Source organism: Camelus ferus, chromosome 10, assembly GCF_009834535.1.
Source record: "Camelus ferus isolate YT-003-E chromosome 10, BCGSAC_Cfer_1.0, whole genome shotgun sequence".
NCBI lineage: Eukaryota > Metazoa > Chordata > Mammalia > Artiodactyla > Camelidae > Camelus > Camelus ferus.
Window position 1 is genome coordinate 49093792 of NC_045705.1, and position 23492 is coordinate 49117283.

The 23492-nt window shown below is 39.2% G+C and overlaps 1 protein-coding gene across 2 annotated transcripts in view; it reads right to left on the reverse strand.

The window, feature by feature from the left end:
- The window catches only part of SPON1 (spondin 1), a 242933-nt gene that overhangs the window by 168416 nt on the left and 51025 nt on the right, over nucleotides 1-23492 (reverse strand). For both annotated transcript variants that reach the window (XM_032488972.1, XM_014565301.2), the window contains exon 3: nucleotides 2778-2911. In XM_032488972.1, coding sequence (XP_032344863.1) covers nucleotides 2778-2911 — 134 coding nt within the window. The remainder of the gene's footprint in view (nucleotides 1-2777; nucleotides 2912-23492) is intronic.

Consider the following 23492-nt stretch of genomic DNA (forward strand, 5'->3'; position numbering starts at 1 on the left):
CAGATCAACAGCAGGGCCCTACTGTACAGCACAGGGAACTGTATTCAATACCTTGTAATAGCCTATGATGAAAAAGAATACGAAAAGTAATATATATATATATAACTGAATCACTATGCTGTACACCAGAAGTTAACACACTGTAAACTGACTATACTTGAATTTTAAAAAAAGAATAAAATTATTATTTCTTTAGTGAATAATTGTAACATATATAATTCCTTCAAAAAAAGACAAAAGAAAGGAATAACATGGGGCTATAGAGTTAAATGGATGTGTGACTTGAAGAAACTTGCTTGATTCACTGGGACCTGCCTCCTCCTGCATAAAAGGGGGAAGTTTGTCTTGAAGATTAAGTTAGACAAAGCCTGCTAGATGTGTGGCTGAATTCCTGGTAGACTGAAGGTATTGGTTGTCCCTTTCTCTCTTCTCCATTTGGCTTTTGAGAACCTTGAGTATCAAGATCTTACCTCAGTTGCCTGTATATTCTGGATGTCTGTGCAAATAGAAGCTCAGTTACATTTGCTGAAAGAATGAGTGACTGAACAAGCCACATTTGTTCATTGCTAGTGGATAAACGTATGTTCACATATGTTCATTGTTAATGGGTAAATGAGAGATGCCTTTCTGGCTTCCACCAGGAAGATCAAATGCTTCTGGTTTGTGAAAACAATCAATCAAAGAAAACCAGAGATCTATGCCAGAGGGATATGGATTTTTAGAGCAGGAGGACCCAACACATAGATCTGATGTTGGCGAGGCCCAGGCTCTGCTAGTGGAAGGGCTGCCATGGGCAGGGGTGTGGGTACTGGCAAGTGAAACTGAGAGCCCGGTCTCCAGGCTGAGAGACTGAACATACCAATGGCCAATGGCCAGGCTCTACATGACAATGATGATAAAACTCTGACCCCCAACCCTCTGCACTAAATGACTTGGGAAGCCACCACCTCTGAAGCCATCAGCCCAGAATGGTTAGAACTTGGCCACTGATGCCAACTCTAATTTTTGCCCCCACTGCCTCCTCTACTTCCAGCTCAGGATCAGGCAGAGAAAGCCAAATATGTTCTCTAAACCAATCACATAAAATGCTCCATTTCTAGTTAGCCTGCTTTCAGGTTCCCCATGCCAACACTCTTCAGTCAGAATGTACCTGCAATCTTCCCCTTTTTCCACTATAGAGCTTTCCCACCCCTCTGCCTGCCTTTGAGTCTCCGCCAAATGCTAGTGATGGCAGCGGACTTCCTTGCTATGTAGGAAACCTTCGATAAATAGCCTCTGTTCTCACTTCAGTGGTCTTTGTTTATTTCTACAAGGCCTCTTCCACATTTCAACTAGATACTAGAAATACGTTATATATTGGGATTTATATGTAAAGTTTCATTTAAACAAAATTCTACTGCTAAAATTAAAAAAAAATCACCAATGTAGATTAATGCCAAAAGCCAAACTTCTCAAGAATTCTGAGGAAGGATGCTCAGCTTACATTAAACTGAGAAAAAAAAATGTCCAGACAGATGGCAGCAAAATGAGGCCAAGACAGGGCTGGATATGGTCAATGGACTGAGGCTTCCAGAGATCTCTGTGGGCTTTTTTTTTTTCCCCGTAAGCAAGGCACACCTGACTAGAAACTGCAGGGACTGAAGTGCCTAGGTGGAACACCCCCTTATCAGCCTTTTCTCAGCACTAGGCTGTGGTTAACCACAGTAGTAAGTGTACTGAAATGTCCACCTGCCAGCAGTGCAGACAAATGAACCAAATACATGAATAAGGTCTTGGGGGATTTAAAGAAGAGGAAGATGGCTGGGAAGTTTCCAGCCCCTACCTCCAGGAAAAATGACATCTTGGATGTTAGCATTGGAGCCCTGCCCATTTACCCATGACTATTTGCCTGTCTGAAATTCTAAAATTCCCAGCATCATTTTATACAGCCTTCAAATCTGTTTAGAAGAGGTTACAGCTGCATGTCTCAAACTGCTGAATGTTAATAGATGTCTCGGCAAAAAAAAAAAAAAAGGAGCTTTGCAGTCAAGTCAAGTTTGGGAAATACTGGGTAAAACCACGTTAAACAGATTCTTTTTGCCAGGACTCTGTAATACTTTCAATATGCTAATATATGTTATGAATTTGCAAGAAGGGAATACAGTATACAGCATTTTCCAAACTTACTTAACCATAGAAATTGGTTTCTTGCTCCTATTTACATCTCCCTGAACATCATTCTATCACATACAATTTTGGAAATGCAGGTTTGAGGTAATGCTGCTTTTCAGAGGAAACCATTAGCTGGCTAACATCTCTTACCATCTATTGTAACTCACCAAAAGGAGGATTAGGAGGACCCAGAGTTAGAAGTACAAGAGCACAATTTTGATTGAAGGAGGAAGAAAATAGGGCCATAAAGCAGATCCAGGGGCCAGTGGAGGTTACAGTTGGGTCTCAGGTCCACCTAGCACAGTTTAAGGATACTAGGTATTGAATTCAAGATGGAGGAAGCCAAAAATTATCCTCACCTGGGTCATAATTTTTCTTAACTAGCCCTAGGATCATTATCTCTAGGAAGACAGAGTGGACAGCAGAATCACTGTATGAGAGGAAAATAGTGGTTCAGGTGATTGATTCTTTTTATAGCACTTCACCAAAGACGGTGCGTGACACAACTTGTCCGATATCCCTAGTAAAGCCACTTTTCCTTTTGCAACCACATGATGAAGTCTTCACGAGGCCGAAGGGAAGGGAAGGATAGGGAAGGGAAGTGTTAGGATTCCATGCTGACTTACTTTAGAATCACACAGCCTGTTCCCGCAGGTGGCGCTATCCAGAACACCTGGATCCTTGTCCTCCTCCGTGGGGTGCTTTCGGTGACCGCAACAGGGCAATTACTCATAAACTGTGTTTCTTCTTCATCTATTATCTATGGAAAACCGGTGGAAAAATAAACACATTGAAATGCAGTGTCACTTTGGGAAGTTACCGTGTTGACCTCCATAATTTTACTTTTAAATCTGTCATTTTCTGTTAGCAGCTCTATGCCCCCAGACACCAGAATAGTGCCTGGCATAGAGTCGCACTCAATGCTTGTCGAACTAATGGAAGGGCAAGGATTTTGCTCCTGTTCTCTGCTCTCTGGGACCAGGATCTGGGGTCAGCACTTTCAGGAACAGGCCACATTGGGTGATGATCTTACTCATTTCACTACAACAACCTGTGTCCCACTTCAGGGAAAGAGGAGGGTGGGGGAGGGTAATCCAAAGCAAACACTCTATACCCAGACATTGTGATTCAATTTTATAACCTGAAATTAAAATGTTGCTTAGGAGGAAGTGTACCAAAACACATAAAGTCACCCAGCTTTATAGCACTGTTTATTTTGCAGTCTCTCCTTTCTTAATTTGTGCTTTATGTTAGTATTCTCCCAAGTTAACCATCAAGGTTTCCTATGACACTGCAAAAAAAAGCTGGCGGCCGTTCCCATTTCCCAAGGCTATTCTCAGCACTTCCCCTACTTGCTTCTGGGTCTGCTACTAGGACTTGCCCATCCCTCTGGTAGAACCATAGACTATTCCACCTGGAAGGATCTTTTGGGGGAAATCAGCTAAATCCAATGGGTCTTAAATGCCAACCCCAACTGACTGATAGTAGCTGTGTCATGTAGCATTGATAACATGGATAGATAACATTTACTGAGTGTTTAGTATAGGCTAGGTATTAAGCTAAGTGCTTCACCTGAATTACTCATTTAATTTTCAAATACAGTTTAACAAGATCATTATATCCATATTGCATTTATTTTCCTTAAAACATTTTTTAATTCCTCTTTTTGTTTTAGGAAAGTGGGTAAAAAAAATTGTCACCTTATATTTTTATCACTGGACAAAGCAAAAGCTACATTTTGTTTATCTCTACACTCTTTATACTTCTCCCATTTTCCTCTTCTATTTAGCACTCACTCCTGAGTATTTAACATATGTCCTTCTGAATATATACATATATACACACACACATACATACATATATATGTATATAATTTACTTGAAGTTATATAGAATTGTTTTGTATTTTAACATTCCTTTCACTTAATCTTATGATTTTGAGATATGTCAGTGTTACTACATGTGAATGTAACTCTCCGCTTCCAACTACCTCCTAGGACTCCACTGCATGCACAGACCACATTTTACTTATCCACTCGCCCAGTGAGGGGGCACTCAGCTGGTGTCCAGCTCTCTTCCTCCACAATCATTGCTGTAATGCAAATCCTCTTGCTGCTCGGCTTAGGCAACTATATGAGAGTTTCTCAGCAATATAAACCATGTAGTGGGATTGCTTGGTTGTTGGGTTACAGATATAATCATATTAATTTCACTAAGTACTGCCAGATTGTCCTGCAGAATGGCTGTACCTACTTTTCTGTATAAGCTATGCACAAGTGTTCCCATTTCCCCATATCCTCACTAGTACTTGTGACGATTTGACTTTCAAATGGCTTCCAATCCAATGGATGTAAAGTAGTATCTTGTTTTCATTTAATACTAGCAAATTGGAGCATCTCTTTATAAATTTATCAGGCTTCTCCTTCTGTGAACTGCCTACACAATCTTTAACAGTGGATTTTTCTGTCTTTTTCTTGTCAATTATAGGACTTTCTAGATATGAGTTGCTCATCTATGCAAGTATCTTTCTGTCACCTAGACATTTATCTTACCTGTGGAATTCTTTCATAACTTTCATCTGGTCAAATTTATCAATACCTCTCCTGTGGCTTGCACTTTTTTTGATCTTGCCTAAACAACGGAGATCATAAAGATATTCTCCAGTATTTTCTTCCATTAGCTTATAATTTTATTTTCACACTTAGTTCTTTAATCCATTTAGAATTTACTTTTTAATTTGATGGAGAAGGGATCCAACTCCACTTTCTCCATACGGTGAGCTACTTTTTAAAAATTAGTAAATGAAAATTTTTAGAGGAGTTTTAGGTTCACAGAAAAATTGAGCAGAGTGTACAGAGAGTTCCCATATACCCCCTGTTCCCACACATGCACGACCTTCCCCATTATCAACATCAGGCACCAGGGTGAGGCATTTGTTAGAAATGATAAGCCTACACTGACACATCATCACAAAGGTCCATAGTTTACATTAGGGCTCATTCTTGGTGTTATATATTCTGTGGAGTTTGACAAATGTATAATTATATATATATATCCACCATTGTAGTATTGTACTGAATAGCTTCACTGCCTTAAAAATCCTCTGTGTTCTGCCTATTCAGTCTCCCCTCCACCAACCCCTGGCAATCATTAATCTTTTGTTGTAATTGCTTATTAGCTCCAGGAAGTTTTTGGTCAACTCTTTCAGATTTTTCTATGTAGACAATCATGTCATCTGCAAAGACAACTTTATTTCTTCCCTTCCCAATCTGTATACCTCTTATTTCCTTTTCTTGTCTTGTTGCATTAGCTAGGATGCCCAGTATGATGTTGAAAAGTAGTGGTCAGAGGGGACATCCTTGCCTTGTTCTTGATCTTTGCAGCAAAGTCTCAAATTTTTTGTAGCCTCTCAAGTAAGTATGATGCTAGGTGTAGGTTTTTTTCATGCTCTTTATCAAGTTAAGGACATTTATCTATACTCCTAGTTTGCTGAGAGTTATCATGAATAGGTGTACATTTTGTCAAATGCTTTTTCTGCATCTACTGATATAATGATGTGATATTTCTTTTCACCTGTTGATGTGATTGATTGATTGATTTTCAAATGTTGAACCAGCCTTGCATGCCTGGGATAAACAGAATGAGTTAGGAGGTAGAGAACTGGTACAATTTCTTCCTTAAATGTTTGACAGAATTCACCAGTGAAACCATCTGGGTCTGGTGCTATTTTGGAAGGATATTAATTATTGACTCAGTTTCTTTAAGAGTTGTAGACCTATTGATACTGTCTATTCTTTATTGTGTGAGATTTTACAGATTGTATCTTTTAAGGAATTGGTCCGTTTCATCCAGATGACCAAATTTGTGAGCCTACAGTTGTTCATAATACTCCTTTATTATTCCTTTAGTGCCCATGGGATCTGTAGTGATGTCCCTTACTTCATTTCTGATATTAGTAATTTGTGTCTTCCCTCTTTTTTTTAGTTAGCTTGGCTAAGGGCTTATCAATCTTACCTTTTCAAAGAGCCAGATTTTGGTTTTGTTGATTTGTCTACTAATTTTTTTTCCAATTTCATTGATTTCTGGGTTTGTTGTTGTTGTTGTTGTTTTGCTTATTTTAGATGTAATTTGCTTTTCTTTTTCTAGTTTCTTAAAGTGGAAGCCTAGACTATTGATTTTAAAATTTTCTTCTTTTATAATATGTACATTCAGTGCTATAAATTTCCCTTAAGCACCACTTTCATTGCATCTCACAGATTTTGGTAAGTTGTAGTTTCATTTGCATTTAATTAAAAATATTTTAAAATTTCTTCTGAAATTTCTTCTTTGACCCACATGTTGGTTAGAAATGTGTTGTTTAACCTCCAAATATTTGGGGATTCTCTATCTTTCTGTTATTGATTTCTAGTTAAGGCCATCAGTGGTTTCTGCAACTCTTAACCCAACAGATACTACGTGGTCCTTCTTTTTGAAGCACTCTCTTTCCTTGGCTTCTATGCCACAGCTCCTCTCTACCCTCTCCCTACCTCGACTTTCCTGTCCACTCTCTCTACTTCCTTTTGGCTGCTGAGCCTCCTCTACTGGCCTGTAAATTTGAAATTTCAAGCTCAAAGCTCAGTCCTAAGCCCTCTCCTGTTCTGACTTGATTCCATCTCTGTAGCTGATCTTATTCCATTCATAGCTTTAATTGCTACCTATGTGTGGCTGATTCACAAGTCTGTATTTCTAGTCTTCACCACTTCTCTGATTTCTAGGCTAATGTATCTCCAAACTTATCTTCTACTTGCATTTTCTCTTGGATAAAACTTACCTCAAATCCACCTTGTCAACCACTAACTTCCCTCAGACCTGATCCTACTCCAATTGTGTAAGTCAGAAATGTTGGGTCCTCCTTGGCTCTTCCTTCTCTCTTACCCTTCGTATCCAAATGCTGTCCTTGTTACCTTCCAAGTATCTCTTGAATTCATACTACCATCCCTACTATCACCATAGACTAATATCCCTATTACTATTATAGACTAAGCTACATCATTTTTAATCTGAACTAATTAACTGGTCTTTATACATCTTCTCATGCCTCTCTTCAATTTATTCTCTATACTGCAAACCTTTTAAAAACACCAGTAAAAGAATGTCCTCTTTGGAACAATTCAACAGCTTTTCAGTATTTCCAAGACCAAGACTGAAATCCTTAGGAGTCTAGTCCCTGCCTTCCTACCTCTCTAGCCTCATCTGGTGCCATCTCCCTCCTTGCTTTCTGCACTCAGCTGCTCTGTTTTTGTGTTTCCTCCTGCCAAATCCTGGCCAATTGCTAGTTCTTTCTTCCTCCTTCTTTCCCTCCCTCCCCACTTCTTCTCTTTCTTCCCCTCAGCTCATTCATCCTTTTCACTGAAAAGCCTTCCCTGTCCTCTTTCACTAGGGCAATTTCCTCCCTTATGTGTTATATATCCATTCCTCTCCTTCCAGGCACTTTGGCTCTCTTTTAATTTTACAAGCATTTGTTTGAGTCCTTAATTAACGTCTACTTCTCTAATGATCTGTAAACTACATGAGGGCAGACACTAGGTCTAGTGCTTTTTTTCCTCATCATTTCGTCACACTTAGCACAGTGCCTGATACATAAGAGGTGTGCTCTGAAGAACGAGGTGTACTTGCCTCTTTCCTTTGGCTATGAGATGGCTGACTCTACCTCCTGCCAGCAATGTCTGCTTTTGCTCCCTATTTAGATAACTCCCTGGACTTCCTTTTGACTTTGGGTTTTGTTTTTCTAGGTGATTATTAATAGCTTGCATTTTTGAGCATTTTCTAGTGGCCAAGGACTTGACATATATTATTTCCATTTCCTTCCAATAATTAAGCATTATGAACCTGCCCTTGAGGAAACTACTGTGATGCAGATGGGTTAAACAACCTGTTCAAATCCCACAGTGGTGGAGCTGGAGTTTGACCTCAATCCTATTTGGTTCTAACGCCTGTGCTCTTTCCCCCTATACCACAATACCTCCTAATAGTGCCATTCCCTTATGTTAGGTAAGAAGTTTGTCTCCAGCCAAGTCCACATATGCTGGACCAGCCTATGACAACCTAACACCTGACTCCAACATACACACAAGAACTTGGTAAATGTAAACAGTACTTTTGCTTCATATTTTCTTAAAGGGTACTTAGATTCCTTTCTGTAAGCTTTGTTTGTGTGAAGGCTGATTTCCTAACAATGTGATTTTCTTGGAATTGTGCACTTGGACTCCATGAGGAGCCCCTGTATGGGTGATCATAGAGAAATTTGCAGGTAATTTTAACCCTAAATCTTTAAAATCCTTGGGAGGGTTCTGGGTGACTATACTGGGAAAGCCAAAGGGAAATATTATTTAATTCACACCTACTATGTGCCAGGTATTTAACATGGTCACATCATTGAATTCCTGATGGGAATAATTATTCTCATTTTACAAATGAGGAAATAAAACTGAGTGATCTGGTCTGGATTATGACCCAGGGCTGTCTGAAACCAAAGCCTCTACCTCTGAAAAAGATCCCAGTGAGGGATAAGGTTCAGACCCTTGTCTCAACACTGAAACAAAGAAGAGTGTTTTCCAAGCCACAGAAGCCACCACAGGTAAATACGGTTGTTTATCCACAACCTCAGTTGCCAGATGGTAATTAAGTATTGAACAGAAGGGGTCGTTTCCTCCGATTTAGAAAATGCGCTCAAAGTTGTTTGCTTTTCAGAAAATGTCACCTTTCTCCAACAAGCTTTGGAGCTATCAGAACCTAAATTTCCCCAACACCCAAAGTCTCCACACTTGCCCTGGTCTAGACTAGACCCACCAAGTTACCCACCAACTAAATGAAAGCCACTTAAAAAGCTTTCAGTATGCATTTCAATCTGTGGTTTCTTTTCTGAGCAACCTGAGACTAGAAAATTAAAACATATTACAGTGGGTGGTTGTGTCTGGTAGCAGTATTATGGGTGATTTTTATTTCTTCTCTATGCTTTTTATATTTTCTGAATTTTCTACAATGATGATGTATTACTTTAAATGAAGAGATTTCTAATTATTTTCAAGGACTTCATTATAACAGTCTATAGGTAATATTTACGTATTTATTTTTAATGTAGGTTAAAATAAACATTCCAAGTTAAGTTTAAGTTTAAATTCACTTGGGAGTGATTCACTGGTAAGGCAGGATGCTTGAGTCCTCAAAGAAAAAGAGAAATTAAGGGATCAACCACTGGTCCCCATCCAGCCGGGGGAGATAGCCAAGTAAAGCAGACCCAGGTTTAGACAGGTGAACAAGGTCTGATTTCCAGAATGCTTGGCAACCTATAGTTAAGGCAACCGGTTGGGCATCTGGTCATGAATAGGCCTTTCTTAGTATTAGGGACTTTTTAAGCCACCTCATCAGCATGACTTTCAAGGCTTCCAAAAACTTTTCATTGATCACAATCTTGGTCCTGAACCTCCTGCCATACCCATATTGAAATTTACATCATGGCCCGCCTTTACCCTTATCCTACTTATGGCCTTTCTTTTCAGACTCGAACATACAAGACTTCCTTCCTAAATCTAATTTTGGCTCCCCTTCTCAACTCTGATCTGGATTATCTCTTCTGCTATATTGTCTCATCATTTCTGGTCTGACAGACATATAAGCCTCAGAAAATGACCCTAAAGAGCATCAAAGTCCCAGATAAAGTTGCAAGTGTTCTATCAGTGGGATATCCAGGAGAATACTATCCAGAAGTCCTTGTGGTGCCATCTTGGGACATTTGTCTTCAGGAAGCAGAACCCTCGTCACAGACAGAGATCAGGGCTAGTGGTCAGGGTCAGGGCTCCAGTTCCCACATGAGAACCATGGATAAGTCAGATAATTCGAACAGGAACTTGGAATGGCATCCACAGCAGGAAACTGGCCCCATGAGCATAGGCTTGGAGTGGAGTTGGCAGGAGACATTAGATTTGACCCTTGGGATAAGAGGGGACTTTGGGGGTGGGGAGGGGAAATGTGAGTTGTGAGTAAGAAAACAACTCAGGAGCCCAGTGGTCAATGCAGGGCACCATGACCAAGGATGCCTATCAGGGAGAGGATGGGAACAGTGACTGCATAAGCAGCCAGTGCTCAAGTCCTTATTGGTCTGGGTAGTGGGTGGTCTGAGTCTGAAGGAAAGGGCAACAGTGTATCTAAATACCGATTGTTGAGTCAGAGAGGGTAGGGGACATTGATAGGGGCTGGATTAGAGAATGAGGTAATACATGTCCTACAGCACCCTCTCGTACATATTTCTTCTCTGGAGGTTTGTGAGAAGCAGTGGGTCCTCAGTATATTGTAGCGAGAGGGAAGTGTTCCCCCAACACCTTAGTCTGATTGTATTAACACAGGAGAAAGACACACTGAAGAGGAGAAGCATGGATACAGGCATACCTAGGAGCTATTGTGGGTTTGGTCCCAGATCTCTGCAATAAAGTAAATACTGCAATAAAGCAAGTCATAAATTTTTTGGCTTTCCAGTGTGTATGAAGATTATGTTTACAAGGAAAAGATGCTCAGCATTGCTAATTATTAGAGAAATGCAAATCAAAACTATACTGAAGTATCACCTCACACCAGTCAGAATGGCCATCATCAAAAAGTCAATAAATAATAAATGCTGGGGAGGGTATGGAGAAAGAGGAACACTTGGACACTGTAGGTGAGAATGTAAATTGGTGCAGCCACTATGGAGAACAGTCTGGAGGTTCCTTAAAAAACTAAGTTACCATATGATCCAGCAACCCCACTCCTGGGCATATATCTGGAAAAGATGAAAACTCTAATTCAAAAGGATACATGTACCCCAATGTTCATAGCATAACTATATACAATAGCCAAAACATGGAAGCAACCTAAATGTCCATTGACAGATGAATGAATAAAGATGATATGTGTATATATATACACAGACACAATAGAATACTACATAAAAAAGAATGAAAACGAAATAATGCCATTTGCAGCTACACGGATGGACCTAGAGATTATCACACTAAATGAAGTCAGTCGGAGAAAAAGAATTATCATATGATATCGCTTACATGTGGAATCTAAAAAATTGATACAAATGAACTTATTTACAAAATAGAAACAGACTCACAGACATAGAAAACAAACTTATGGTTACCAAAGAGGAAGGGGAAGAGGGATAAATTAGGAGTTTGGGATTAACAGATACACACTACTATGTATAAAATAGATAAACAAGGACCTACTCTATAGACAGGTAACTATATTCAATATCTTTTAATAAGCTATAATGGAAAAGAATCTGAAAAGAATACAGACATATATATGTAACTGAATCATTTTGCTGTACTCATGAAACTAACCCATTGTAAATCAATGATACTTCAATAAAATAAATTAAAAAATACACTGTAGAGCACAGGGAAATATATACAAGATCTTATGGTAGCTCACAGCGAAAAAAAAGTGACAATGAATGTATGTATGTTCATGTATAACTGAAAAATTGTGCTCTACGCTGGAATTTGACATGGCATTGTAAAATGACTATTACTCAATAAAAAAAAAGTTTAAAAATTAATTAAAAAATGTTTTCAAAGGTTAAAATTAAAAGAAAAAACTATGTTTACAGTAATACTATAATCTATTAAGTGTGCAATAGCATCATGTCTAAAAGAATCAAAATAGCATCATGTCTAAAAGAATACAAAAGGAACCCTACTTCAGGATGACACCTGCACCCCAATGTTCATAGCAGCACTATTTACAATAGCCAAAACATGGGAACAGCCTAAATGTCCATCAACAGGTGACTGGATAAAGAAGAGGTGGTATATTTATACAATGGAATACTACTCAGCCATAAAAACCGACAACATAACGCCATTTGCAGCAACATGGATACTCCTGGAGAATGTCATTCTAAGTGAAGTAAGCCAGAAAGAGAAAGAAAAATACCCTATGAGATCGCTCATACGTGGAATCTAAAAAACGAAAACAAAAACAAACAAACAAACAAAGCGTAAATACAAAACAGAAATAGACTCATAGACATAGAATACAAACTTGTGGTTGCCAAGGAGGGTGGGAAGGGATAGAAGGTATTTCAAAATTGTAGAATAGATAAACTAGATTATACTGTATAGCACAGGGAAATATACACAAGATCTTATGGTAGCTCACAGAGAAAAAAATGTGACAATGAATATATATATGTTCATGTATAACTGAAAAATTGTGCTGAACACTGGAATTTGACACAACATTGTAAAGTGATTATAAATTAATAAAAAATGTTTAAAAAAAATACTGGGGGGGAGGGTATAGCTCAGTGGCCGAGTGCGTGCCTAGTATACACGAGGTCCTGGGTTTAATCCCCAGCACCTCCATTAAAATAAATAAATAAATAAACCTAATTACCACCCCCCAAAAGTTTTTAAATAAAAGATAAAAAAAGAATTTAAAAAATACTTTATTTGCTAAAAAAAATGCTAATCATTATCTGAGCCTTCAGCAAGTCATAATCTTTTTGCAACAGTGCCAAAGATCACTGATCACAGATCACCGTAACAAATATAATAATGAAAAACTTCGAAATATTGCGAGAACTACCAAAATGTGACACAGAAACAGGAAGTGAGGAAATACTGCTAGAAAAATGACACCAATAAACTTGCTCGAACCAGGGTTGCCACAGAACTTCAATTTGTAAAAAACGCAGTATCTGCTAAGTACAGTAAAGCAAAGTGCAAGAAAATGAGGTATGCCTGTACTTGTTCATTGCAGGAAAATCAGAAAACAGAGAGAAGCAAAAATTATGAAATAAACAATACTCACAATTCAACTACCCCAAGATAGTTATGAACATTTTGATGTATATCTTTTCAGATTATACATACATGTATACAATTCTAAAAAACAGAATTACACTTTACTGCCATTTCAGCTCAACAATACATCATGAACATCCTTCTTTTCTACTCAATATGTAACTCAGTAAAATTAGCTATGGCTGCATAATAGCCCACAGTGTGGCCAGTCCACATTCTACCTGACAAACTTCAGAGCATTGACTATTTTGTTGTTTATAATTTGGGGATATTATGATGATCTCTTATTGCTAAATTTCACATCCTTAATTTTTCTGTGAGTGAAATTAATGCAGATCATTATTGCTGAATCTGTCCAGGAAGGGATTTTGCAACGCTTCAGTAAAATCTGAGAGTGAATCCAAAGAAAATAATCCCAGTCATTAAATCTCCTCTTTCTAGTTTCCCATGTGTATTTTCTGAGTCTGAAAGTCATGGAAGGAAAGACAGCTGTTTTGTCTTTTATGAAAAAGCTTTCAATACAGATTTTTAGAAATTGAATAAAGATTTTGCCTTTATTGCTCTAAAGAGTTCGTTACAGAAAGGCAGAAAAGTGAAGGGGAAAAAAATCATCTCTCACTGTTTCAATAACTTTGGTTTGTTTGTTTCCTTCCAGACTTTTCTGTTTATACTTGGAAATTTGTAGACAGTTGTATTCCTACTGTGTGTATAATGTCTTGTTTTTTTTCTATTTGTCCTAAGAGCCTCCACATTTTTCCAGGTTTTTCTAAATGCATCAGGAACATCATCTGAAAGTCTGCATTGGCTGCATTCCCCAGTGTAGCTTTTGTAAGTGGTCCCTCTTTTAGGCTGTAAAGACTTAGGCCCAAATCTTGTCCTCCTTCCTGACAAAGCATCTCCCCTCCCGCCCCTAGACAGTTACTAGAATCTCTTTCTGCTCTAGCATCTCTTCCAACAGATTCTTATTTTCATTGCATTCATTAAAAAAAAAACCCAACATTTCTGCTTCGTTTTTTCTTTGCCAGGGGTGTGCCCTCCACTGCCTAGATCTGAGAAGTGAGAGAAGCTGGGGGAGGAGCAGTGTGGAGGTGTCCACGAGCATCGTTGGGGGGCTCCTCAGTCATCGCCCTGGGTACATAGCCTCCAGACTCATGGAGGTCAAGTCCCAAAGTTTGTTACCCCAAAAAGCAGATGAATCCTGGGATGTTTCACATACTGGGAGCAAACACAGCAGGCCTGGCTTGGGAGCCAGGCTGGACCAGGACACGTGGGCGCCCTGAGCAGGCTAATAACCTGGCCTCCTTTCAAATGATATTCTCTCTGGAGGAGAGGCCGAGTGCTGGGCAGGAGGAGGAGGAGGCAGAGAGACTGCTGGCTCAGCACTGGCCACTCACAGCTGGGCTCCCAGCCCTGACCGTGCACACCCCTCCCAGCAACTAAGAGGCCTGGAAGGCAGCTAGACACCATTTCTTGCTGCCACTTTATAACTCCTGGGAGTTTTGCCCCCTACCAAAAGGCAATGGTGAAGGGCCTGGGGCAGCCCAGCCTATCTACTAGTTGTGTGACTCTGGCAAATTCTTTACTCTTTCTGGAAGGAGTCTTATCTTTAAAATGGGGGATAATAATAGTACCTTCCTCAATGCATTGGAAGGGTTTAAATGAATTATTACATGTAAAGCAGTTAGAGAAGTTCCCAGCACAAAGCTATCACTGTAAATATTACAATCATGGTATATTATTTATAATAATAAAATCATTATTATCATGATCACGCTTGCTCTCAATTAATTCTAGTAAATTTTCTCCATCTCATTAGGGTTCCAATGACACTAGTGCTCCTTACAAACTGGGATCCTGGCACCAGCCCAGCTGGCCTGAACCGAACTCCAGCTTGGCTTGGGAGCCTTGAGTTCAATGGACCGGCTCCAGTAGAACTGGTGCATGTGCGTGTGCGTGTGCGTGTGCGTGTGCGTGTGTGTGTGTGTGTGTTGGTCACTGCCTGATCACTTGACCCACAGTGTAGCCCTTGGTTGAAAAAGAGAGTCTGACCTTCCACATGAGGATTGGGAGATGCTAAGCAAGGTAGAGATGGAGTTTGGGGAAACTGGTCATTTCCTAAGGGTAGGTAATCCTCAGTAAGAAAAGAGCTATCTCCTTTAGAAAAACCAGGAAGAGAAGGAAGAATTGTCCTGGGAGGTGACTGCTGCACATGTGTGAGTACCGGGGAATATCGTCATTTGCTGAATGTAAAATCCAGGGCATCCCAGAACGCAGCCAGAGCAATACATCTATTATTTACCAAGTCCATACACTATGTTCTTGCTAACACTTCATAGCCATTATTTCCCATGATCACTGCAATAATCTTGTAAAGTATGAATTATCCCCATTTTACAAATTCAGAAACAGGGATTAGGAAGCAGAAGCCTGAGCTCATGACCCTTGTGACCCTGAAGCTAGTGTTTGTAACCTCTGGACCTAACCCCATGTCCCTTCATCTTTCACTTGGGGAGATGGTGTCAGTGTCATCGCAAGGCTAGAAAACCACTCTGACAAGTAGGTTTAAACAAATAGAACAATACAGTTGGGGAACTTTATACTAGGTAGTCTAATGCCTAGAAAATAAATCAGCCTTTTAAGTTTTATACAGCAATACAGTTGAAATGTTTAATAATTATTCCCAGAGAATGGTATAATATAGTGCTAAAAATGAGTAATTGAAAAGCCCATCAAGGCAGATGAGGCATCTTCTCACTGAATTGCTCTTGAATAATTTACATAATTATTTCATTCAGATTTATGATCAGCTCAGCAGAATGTATGGCTCTCTATCCTGCTCTGCCTGAGGTTGTGCGGGAAGCCGTTTTCTACTGTGCTAACCTTCGGAAATGGACGAATGTCTCTTGTACACTAATGGGGCTTTCAATGGGTTGACTTCATTGAGTGAAGGACAAAGTTCAGAGCAAAAACCTGGTTTGCTAAGGCCCCTACATGTCCCAAGCACTGTTCTGGGGTTTATATGTATCAACAACATGGGCTCAACTTAAAGATCTCTTGTTTTCTATCTCACAGAAGAAACCAAGGCTCAGAAAAATAGTCACTTAGATCTGCCAGATTCATAGTGAGCTCACACCAGGCAGTCTGGCTCCAAACCAGTGGCGTTTCCACTATATCACCAGCCTCCACAAAGACCCTGTGTGCCCAGAGAAGGATTAGACCTTTGGAAAGAGGATTCTAGAAACATCAGATGTGGGGGGGGGGGGGAAGCTGATCCCAGGCAGATTTTATCTGCAGCTCTGGCTTCTTAAACATCTGAGTTGATCCTCCGCCCTCACCCCTCCCTCCTCATTCCTTCATTCTTACAATGTCAGCACCTCCAGGCACAGAGGGATCTAGACCAGTCTCCACAAGGGACACAGTTTCCCATGGACTCAGCCTTCCCACCCTGCCCAGATCATTCAAGGCTGTGGGCTTTATCAGAGGCCCAAGCTTATCAGCCTGCCTTTCCCGAGACCGCGGAGTGGGAGTTCTTGGCAAATACAGTTCGCTGGCAAATGTGGACAGATGGCTGGCTGGGTGAGACGGCAACCTTTGTTCCTGGTCTCACCCGTATGTCAAAGTGGCCCCAAATGAGGAAAAGTGGGGGAGGAGGAAGGAAGAAAAGGATGGGCTGTTTTATAGACATGAAAAAATATATACAATCCTCTTTTTAACATTGCATCTAGGTTATAAATAGAAGATGGGTCTCTCTGACTTTCCCCCATCCTTGCATAGGACAGTGACATTTCCGGCAGGTGACTAAGTTTTCTTCTCAGTGCCCTGGTCTCCCCTTACCCTGATGCTTGGTTGCACTCTGCTTAAGTCAGCAGACATCAGCACAGGGTCAAACTGTGCTCCTCTCTCCCTGACCTCTCGCCTTGAGGATGAGGTAAGGTTCTGCTGAGGGTCCTTTCAGAAGAGACTTAAATAGATCCTTAAACATCTTCATTCTCCAGGATATAGAAACCTGTCAAACTTTCCTCTCTTTTAGCATGAAAATGGCAGACATGATGCACGGACTTAAATCTTACGGAATATGCTACATGTCTGTGACCTTCTTCGCACCCTGGGGAAATGCCAAACTTTGATCTATTTTAACACTAAGAACCTCTCTTAGAGAAGTGGATATACGGTAACTCTCAGTGTCTATTTGTCAGACACATCCAACGGGGTTACCAGCCAGGAGAGTACTGAGCTCTCACAAAACGCGTCAATTATCTGAGGAGAATGCATTTTGGCTTTGCGTGTCTCAAGGTGGAGGGTTGGAAGGACACACTGATCAAATCATGCAGGAAAGGGTGGGAGGTATCGCCCTCTGCCGTAGTGAGGCAGCGCCAGGAGGGAGTGAGAGGCTGGCTCGCGCCTTGCTAAGAAGCAGGAGGTGTGAGCGGTTCACCAGCTGATGGATGACAGAAAGGAGCTCTTTAAAATAATTATTAAAAGCCAAAGAATCAGCTGTTGTTCTGTCTATACAGTGCATTGTAGGAGAAAGAACATTAACGAAAAGGGAGTGGGGCTGGGAGGAACAAAGGGAGAGAGAAACAGGCAAAGGTACCCTGGATTCAGTACTGGCCATAGACTGTTAGTGTGACTGTCTCGTTACCTCTTCAGCCCTCACAGTGATTCTGAGAGCCCCTGGCCTTCCCAGCCCCTGTTCCCTCTTGTTGCTGATCAGCTTCTACCTGTGGTCTCACTGTATATATCACTTGCTCTAGGAAACCTTCCTGAAAACCTCAGAGCTTGAGCCACACGTGCGGCTCTCTGTATGGTAAAAGAGAAATCCAAATGGAGTCAGTAGTGCTAAGAGAGCTCCCTAAAATGGAGCTGAGAGGCCATTAAGCAAGTGTGACTTACATATGCTGACCTTTGGACCTGACAAAATCATCTAGAACACCTGCCAGAAACTCAAGATACTTATCAGACCCTTACTCTAAAATAACTCGTTGACAGTCTACTCATCAGACCTGTACCCTGAAACAACTCCTGATTCCTTAAGGACAACCCTTTTCGGACTGCATCAAAGTTGATCACAGTGCTCATCAGGCAACTTTTAACAATCTCGTGGCTTTTTGTCTTTATAAGCCCCTGACTCTCTCTTCCTTGAAACACTCTTTCAGGGTTACCCAACTCTGTCTTCCAAATTGCAATTATTAAGAAAAGAGTTTACTTGTCTTATTTGTAGCCTCCTGTATTATTATTATTATTTGGTGGGGAGGGGGGAGCTGACATTACATGGTATCAGAAGAGAGTATATAGCAGGACCTGCCACTTGGGACTGGCACCACTTCAGATCTGAGTAAGGTACCTACAAGAGCCCACAGGGCTCTGTCACCTCCTCAGTGGTGGGGACATGGCAGTATGTCCTCCTGTACTGGAGCCTCCTCCCTTGGTAGAGGTTCTAGTTTCTCAGTGCCCTCTGTTGCTGGCTACTATCCTTTGGGATTTCACTTCCTGTTTTGTTCATTTTGTTTATGTGGCCTTCGGAATTTTGCTTCTTGTTTTGCTGATTTTGGTTGAGTAGCCTTCGGATTTTGCTTTCCATTTTGTATGGATTGCCAGCTTCTGGTCTCAGGATTTCATTTCCCATTTTTTCCCCTTTTTTTCTGGTGAGTAAATACTCCAGGAATATGGGAAGTTCACGCTCTAAGAGCAAGGCTGTAGGACAGCCTCCTTCTGGAATGTTTGCTGGTCTTGTGTATAAGAACTTTGGGCCCTTATCCCACAAGTATTTATTTGTCTTGCTGGATTATGATTACCCAGGATGATCTACAATTAAGCTGGCCAACCTGGGGCTCTTCTGAAATTCTTAAATTAGTTTTTCTGCACAGTCTTAGAAAAAGAATGTAAGACAAGAATGGAAGCATATATCAATTGGTATTTTGAGGCCTCCAAAAATGTAATAAAGAATCCACTTTTGCTTCCCCTCAGAGAAACTGACTCACAATGATCTCAAAGGATTTCCGAATTGGAAAAATCCTCTGAGGTTCATGACAGCTCACTCTCACTCTCTCCTTCTCTCATTCCTTGCTCCTCCCTCACCCTCCCTCTCCCCCTCCCTCCTCTGCTTCTTCCTATTCCTCTAAATGTCCACAAGGCTCTCCTCCTTGCTACCTGTCTCCCTCTGAACTTCCTTTTTATAATACCAAGATTGATCACCTACAGAAAGTAACAATAATTCTAAAAGCCTGTTGAAAATGTCTATGACTATTACGGCCATTTTGAAAAAAACAAACTTTTCCCCCCCAAAATTCTGACCTTAAGGGAACAAAAAGTTCTCCTAGGAGGAGCTTGCATTTCTCTCTGTGACTTTGAGTTATAAATGTTCCATCTGGTCTTCTCAAGGAACTCTTATCTAGACTGTCCCCAATTCTTAAGACTGATTTAAAAAAAAAAAAAAAAAAGAGGACTTTTAAAATTCAAACTGCTAAAAGGACTCTCTTGCTCAAACAGCCTCCTAAAAAGTGGTTGTCAAAGGCACAAAGCTTAAAAGTCTTCTCCACAAATAAATAATACTTTAGCAATCTGAATGAGTAGACAATTTATTATCCCAACTGTTATTTATAAATTTGTGAGTTTTGTATTGTACCTGATTTCATGACTAAAGTTTTAAAATGAAAATTATGAGATCCCTGTCTGTGTCTATCTGGATGGATGTATGTCCAGGTATGTATGTTACAGATACGGTATATTTCTACTTCTGAATGGTATCGCCAAAATTAATTTGCAAAAGAGCTCTGTTTAATTGGCTTAAAGAAAGTTAAGTGCTTATATAAATTATCAGAAATATAATAAAAATTAACACAAATTTCAGGTTCACATGATCTGGGAAATATTTGGTATTAAATTAATGTTTGGCATTATAGCTAGGCTGTTGATTTAATTGATAGAGACATGTCTTCAAAGTTATCAATATCAAATATAATACTTATATGGTTCCTAGGTTTACTAAAAGTCAAACAAGTTCATTTTATCTGTCATAAAATTTGTCAGCAAGAAAAATAACTTAGTATGATGATATTTCTATAAGTAAATTAAATGTAAATGAGATGTGTTTTTAGGTGAACTCTAAGAATAGTTATGTTTTATGGTATGTCTACTTATAGTTTCTTCAAATCTTTTTGGTAACTTGAAACTTTAGAATTTTGCTAAATTAAGTTAAATTATGGAAATTTATTGACTATCTAAATCATTCCCAAATGAAATAAAATGCTGAAACATTAATTACTCAACATAGGTTTCCTTTTATAGAGAAACTAAAGATATTTGAGACTACTAGTAAATATGTTTGGTGCTACTGAGGAATTTCCTATGAGAAAGTACATGTTTTAGAAATTATAACATATGTAATTAAAACTACTAAAATTCATAAGGAAAACATCCTCATATGCAAGGGAAAAAAAATTTAAGACATAAAGAACAGAAATGCAGTTTCTTAAAGTAAAAGAAAGTAATTTTGTCCTAAAGCTGGTTTTTTTCTAAATAGGAAAAAAATAAGGGATAAACTAAAATGAAATTAGAAAGTTATAGAAGGTTTGTAGGAGGAAAAAAGTAATCTTTAGAAAGGAATTTTATGTATGATCAAAACTGGCTAAGATTGGAATGAATTTAATTAAGTAATTGAGTTTTAATATCAAAAGTAAGCTGGTGCACAACTAACCCCCCCCCCCCCCCCCCCGTTAACAGGACAAAATTTTCTTAAATTATTAGTCTGGTCTTAATGAGAAATTATACAAAAATTTTTTCTTTACCTTTAATTTAATCTGTCTAGAAAAACAAAGATTCTATATTTTGCAGCTAAGGATTTTTACAACTATATAACCTTCTTATTTGCCTCTGAAGTCTTTGTTTTGATTAAATGGATAACCAAGCATTGCTTCACAGTTATGAAGCAATGATCCTATTTGATCCATGTTTTCTTAAAAACTTTGATATTTTTGATAAACTTCCCAAAATCAAATTCCATATGAAGTCTATGACTTAGAACTAACTTTGAGGTATGAGATGTTTCAGAGGACCTCTGAAATATCTCAAAGATTTGTTCTCTCTCCTTATAAAAAGGGAGGTATTCAGGACTAATTAGGATTATTTGATATATTAAATTACATAGGAAGCATTGTCAAATACAAAGTAATACTAAGCATTCTTTATGTTGTGTCTGTATAGGTGTATTTTATAAGTGTTTCAGAAACTGTGAAATTTCTGGAAATCTGATATGTCCAAGTATAAGTCATAATTCCAGTTATTATCTTAAATTATTTTGTGTCAGAGAATTAACCAAATTTCCTTGTTAATTCCACTATAATGAACTCTCGGATCTTCAATAATGGGCATTTTTAAGTCTTTTGTCACTTATAGATAGATATTGTTTTATTCTGACACTCTTACAAATATGTTTCATCTTCAGAGATATTCATGGGAGGGACTCTGACACTAACTCTAGCATACAGGCTTCTGATAAACTTTCAGATCACGCCACTGAACTAGGTCAGAATCACTGAATGCTAATGAAGAAACTGATGGCTTCATAAAACTGCCAATAAGATAAAAAATTAATTCCACGGGACTGAACTGATGAGGCTGATTATCATTTTTATGACTTTTTGTTTTAAGCATTGTCTATTTTTTTATGTTTTACTTTTCCAGATTTAAGGAAACCTTTTCTCTTAAGCTATCTATGACTTGTGGCAATTTGATGAAGATACCTTCATAAATAAAGATGAAACATTTATCTTTTTCTTCTTACCTGATCCTTCCAGAATTTGGAAACTCTTAGTGACTATTCTTATTTTCATGGAAATACAGTCATTTGCATAAGTTCAATAAGAATCTGTTTTCCTTATAACAGGACACAAATGGAAACACTGGTTGTATTACCAAGGCTTTGACTTGAATGTCATATTTGAGAGAATCATGCATAGACTCAGATATGACCAGACAGCTTTAAGAAACTAAGATTGACTTTACGGAGCCAATAAAGATCCTTAAAGAAATAGCCTGGTAACTTGCTTACAGGGTTCCCAGCAGACTTATCAGGTGAGGAAGGAAGGTCATTTCCTGGCAGGTGCAGGAACCACAGATATTTGGGGGACCCCAAGAAGAGAGGAATTCACCCATATCTACTGTTATTGCAGGCAAAGTCTGTTGGCAAGTCCTTGCTTGGCTTTTCTGGCCTCAAAAGGCTTTTAAAGTTCAATCTAAGATTCCTTATGAAAAGTTCAAGCAAAGCAAACTTAAAAGAGCCTATATGATCAACTGCTATTCCTGCTATACTTATGTAAATAATCATCCCACGTTTATTGAAAACAGACTTATCTTGCAAATAGATCCATCTTAATTTGGCTATATTTGGTAGACATGAAGGTAATTTTGGAGAGAAAAATTATGTTTCAGTAACATATCTTTGTGGATATTAGGTGCTAATACTGTTAATTGTCTTTGAGGTTTGGGTATTTACCTGTAAACTGAACTAGATCCAGAATTCTTCTAGTTTCCTCCAATATCTGGTGATACAACTCTCCAATATAAAATGAAAAACCAGTTTTTCTCCCATCCTTCTAACTTGGAACCACTGAGAACCCAAACTGCTCTCCACCTAAACACCTGATGATGTCCTCAGAAACTGCGACTGCAAAAGATGCTGCCACTGTAACATCTAGAAATCTTCTTTAGCTGACTCCCCTCTGGACTTGGTGGCTTATTAAAATCTGAATTTCAACTAGTTATACTAATTATTGTTCCAGTTTCTTTGATGTTTCTAAACTGTTTATATGCTTTGTGTCTCTCGCTGCTATATTATGACACCCTCCACAGGAATAATGACAGTTTGACATCTAGAGATGATTGACTACTCCTACAAGATTTCTCCTGATGAAGACCCACAAATTTCTTCTATTTTGAATGCTGCCTGAGACTTACTTCCTAGATGGCTCCTTGTTGCTTAAATGTGGCCATAAACTCTCTCCAAAAACATACCTCTCACACAACCACTTTTTTCTCTCCACCTTGGGACATGACTGACTGGGAATGAGCCTTCCCAACACTGAGGGAGTTGATACCATTGCCAAATAATCAAATGGTTGATCATCAATGCTTTCTAAAGAAATATTTCAATCAAACGGGAGAAATGAAAAAGGAAAATCAAACTGGAGTTGGTATTGCTAAGAGAGCACCCTAAAATGGAGCTGGGAGGACCATTAAGGAAATGTGATGTATGTACATCTCAGCCTGGATGCAATCTGACCTTTGACCTAATGAAATCATCCAGAACACCTGCCTGAACTTTGACCTAAGGAGGTCATCCAGAGCACCTGTCAGAAACTCAAGGTACTTATCAGACCCTTACCCTAAAACTACTGCTGATTCCCTAAGGACAACTCTTTTCTGACTGGTGTCAGAGTCAATCACAATTCTCATTAGGCAACTTTTAACAACCTTGTGGGTTGTCTTGATAAGCCCCCAATTCTTTCTCTTT